This window comes from Penaeus vannamei, chromosome 10 (genome assembly GCF_042767895.1).
Source record: "Penaeus vannamei isolate JL-2024 chromosome 10, ASM4276789v1, whole genome shotgun sequence".
Lineage (NCBI taxonomy): Eukaryota > Metazoa > Arthropoda > Malacostraca > Decapoda > Penaeidae > Penaeus > Penaeus vannamei.
This window is the reverse complement of record NC_091558.1, coordinates 25,879,775-25,882,274: the sequence shown is the minus strand read 5'-3', so window position 1 is coordinate 25,882,274 and position 2,500 is coordinate 25,879,775. Positions and strand designations below refer to the sequence as shown.

Below are 2,500 nucleotides of genomic sequence, written 5' to 3'. Positions count from 1 at the left end.
CTCACAAGGGGACCTGGAAGCCATATCACACCGTGGACTCGCTGGCCCTGGCCTTTGCTTGCCGGTTCGCTTCCCTCGATGCCAAGACCACGAAAGAACTAGAGAGCTAACTCCATCTTTGGTAGAAATATTGATAAGCAAATTAATTCTCTCGTTTCATGAATGGAACTTTTCGTACACCGCGATTTCTTCTGGCATTTCATATACCTGCAGAATGGTATACATAGTGTATCACTGTCCTAATCCGGTGTATCCAGACTAACCGTCCTGCTTTTCTCAAAGTCACAATGGCCTCAGTTTCTTTCCAGACCCGCGAACCATTCCACCGGAAGCGAGACACCCATGCGTGGCAAGGCGAGGCCGAAGACAAGACAAAGAGAGCTCAGGGTCCACCTGGAGGGAGGGTTACAAAAGTCACAGTCTCGTGGGTCGCGAGGGCGCAGCGCCCGTCACCCGCGACGCGAGACGCACAGAAGGTTGGGGACATTCTAGTAACACTAGCGAGGAGCACGAAGGGGGCGCGCCGAGGCGACCTCAGGTATTGCGGACGTATTCTGAGCGCTTGACGACCGGCAGGATCACCAGGAAGACCAGCGAGCTGATGGTGGTGACGAAGAAGAAGATCCAGAAGAGGATGCGGTCCACCGCGATGGCGATGACGCGCCACTCGTTGAGGCGCTTCTTGTCGGCGTCTTGGCTCTCCTGGCGACTCAGGAGGATCTTGAGCGCCCGCACGATCTCCTCCTGCGCACGGTTGGTGCCCAGGGTGGCCAGGTTGGGACTGTAGGCGCTGGTGGGAGAGGAAAAGGACCGACTGGAGTGACGACCCGTGAAGGTGTGAAGAACGGTATTATCCTGATATTTCTTGTATTCGTGATTTGTGATGAAAAAGTGTATATATAAAAGAAAAAATAGGTGTTGATGGCAGAAGAGAATACTGGATTTATTTAAATAACTCTTTTTGACTCCCAGGTATGAATAAGGATATACATTGGCCATCTACCTACCTATTTGAGTTGGTCCTCCTGAAAGTGTTGTTGTCATTATTATACTCTCGCCAGCCGATGTTGAGGTTGTGGAGATCCTCTGCGCTGGAGTAGTCGCCGGGGCCCGCCTCCTTCACCTCCTCCGCCATGCCCTCCACCGTCAGGCGGATTGTGTCGCCCTGGAAGGAGGGAGAGGAAGGGAGAGCGTAAAGCCGGCGGCTGCGAGTGAGCTTGGCTCCCCCTTGCTCTCTAGGATTCCTGATAAAAAGGGTCGGATCTTGAAGGAATTCATTCATGTGTGTTAGAAGACAGGGCCTTTGAGCGCGCGCGCGCGTGTGTTTGTGTGTTTGTTCATGTGCCGGAAGAAACTCCCAATCTGATTACCTTCGGTATGTGATCCTTGCTGATGCTGTTGGGATAGTCTCCATAGAGGGCCGTGGTGACGACGCGGGTGTGGGCGGGGGCATGGGCGTTGGTGAGGCCGCTCTCGTCGCTGCCGTTGCTGGACCTCGTGCGGCGTCGCTTGAGTCCCCGGCTGAAGAGGCTGCGCTTCGTCCTGGTGTTGTTGTTGGAGGAGGAGCTAGCCTTGTTCTTCTCGAGCGCGGGGCTGCTCAGGAACATCCTGGAAGGAGCGGAGGAGGCGGGCTTTAGGAGCCGTCAGGGCTGGGACCTGGGGGGGCGGCTCTGCCGGGTACTTAGGGGGCGGGATTCAAGAAAGCTCTATGACTTTTTTCTCTAAGTAATGTTTCTCCAAGTAAGACAATAAAAAGGTAAAATGAAGAAGGGAAAAGTCAGGAGCGAATCGATTTCCCTGGGGCTGAAAACCAATTTTGGATGTGTATATATGCTTGTATATACACCTACACACATACAAGCACACACGCACATACAAACACACATATGTAAGTATATATAGATACAAACCAGCGAACCAACGATCCATGCTTCATCGTTCTAACAGCCTACAATAAGTGAGTGAAATAAAGCCTTATCGTATTTAGCTATGTGTTACCTTAATTTGGGATTAAAAAGGTGTGCATAATATCGGCGGTAATCTTGGATGCACGCGAACATAAGCACATAAACACGGTTGGTAATTTAAGCCTACAAACACCTCGCTAGCACAGGAGCAGAAGGGTAATCGCGTGAGTATAAGTAATTGCAGACGTGTATATGAACACTGGACATTACTTTTATCTGTCTTGTCAGGTAGTCAGAAAGAAGAGAAACAATAAGTAAAGACCCGTCCTATTCTTCTCTCTCTCTCTCTCTCTCTCTCTCTCTCTCTCTCTCTCTCTCTCTCTCTCTCTCTCTCTCTCTATCTATCTCTGTCTCTCTCTCTCTCTCTCTCTCTCTCTCTCTCTCTCTCTCTCTCTCTCTCTCTCTCTCTCTCTATATATATATATATATATGTGTGTGTGTGTGTGTGTGTGTGTGTGTGTGTGTGTGTGTGTGTGTGTGTGTGTGTGTGTGTGTGTGTGTGTGTGTGTGTGTGTGTGTGTGTGTGTGTGTGT

The 2,500-nt window shown here is 50.6% G+C and overlaps 1 protein-coding gene across 1 annotated transcript in view; it reads right to left on the bottom strand.

Moving 5' to 3' along the window:
- Positions 1 to 2,500, bottom strand: part of LOC138862896 (neuronal acetylcholine receptor subunit alpha-3-like) — a 7,282-nt gene that overhangs the window by 843 nt on the left and 3,939 nt on the right. The window contains exons 3-5 of the mRNA XM_070126085.1: positions 1,371 to 1,608; positions 1,008 to 1,165; positions 1 to 790 (exon numbers count right to left, since the gene is read on the bottom strand). The exon at positions 1 to 790 is cut by the window's left edge and continues 843 nt beyond it. Coding sequence (XP_069982186.1) covers positions 535 to 790; positions 1,008 to 1,165; positions 1,371 to 1,608 — 652 coding nt within the window. The 3' untranslated portion in view covers positions 1 to 534. The remainder of the gene's footprint in view (positions 791 to 1,007; positions 1,166 to 1,370; positions 1,609 to 2,500) is intronic.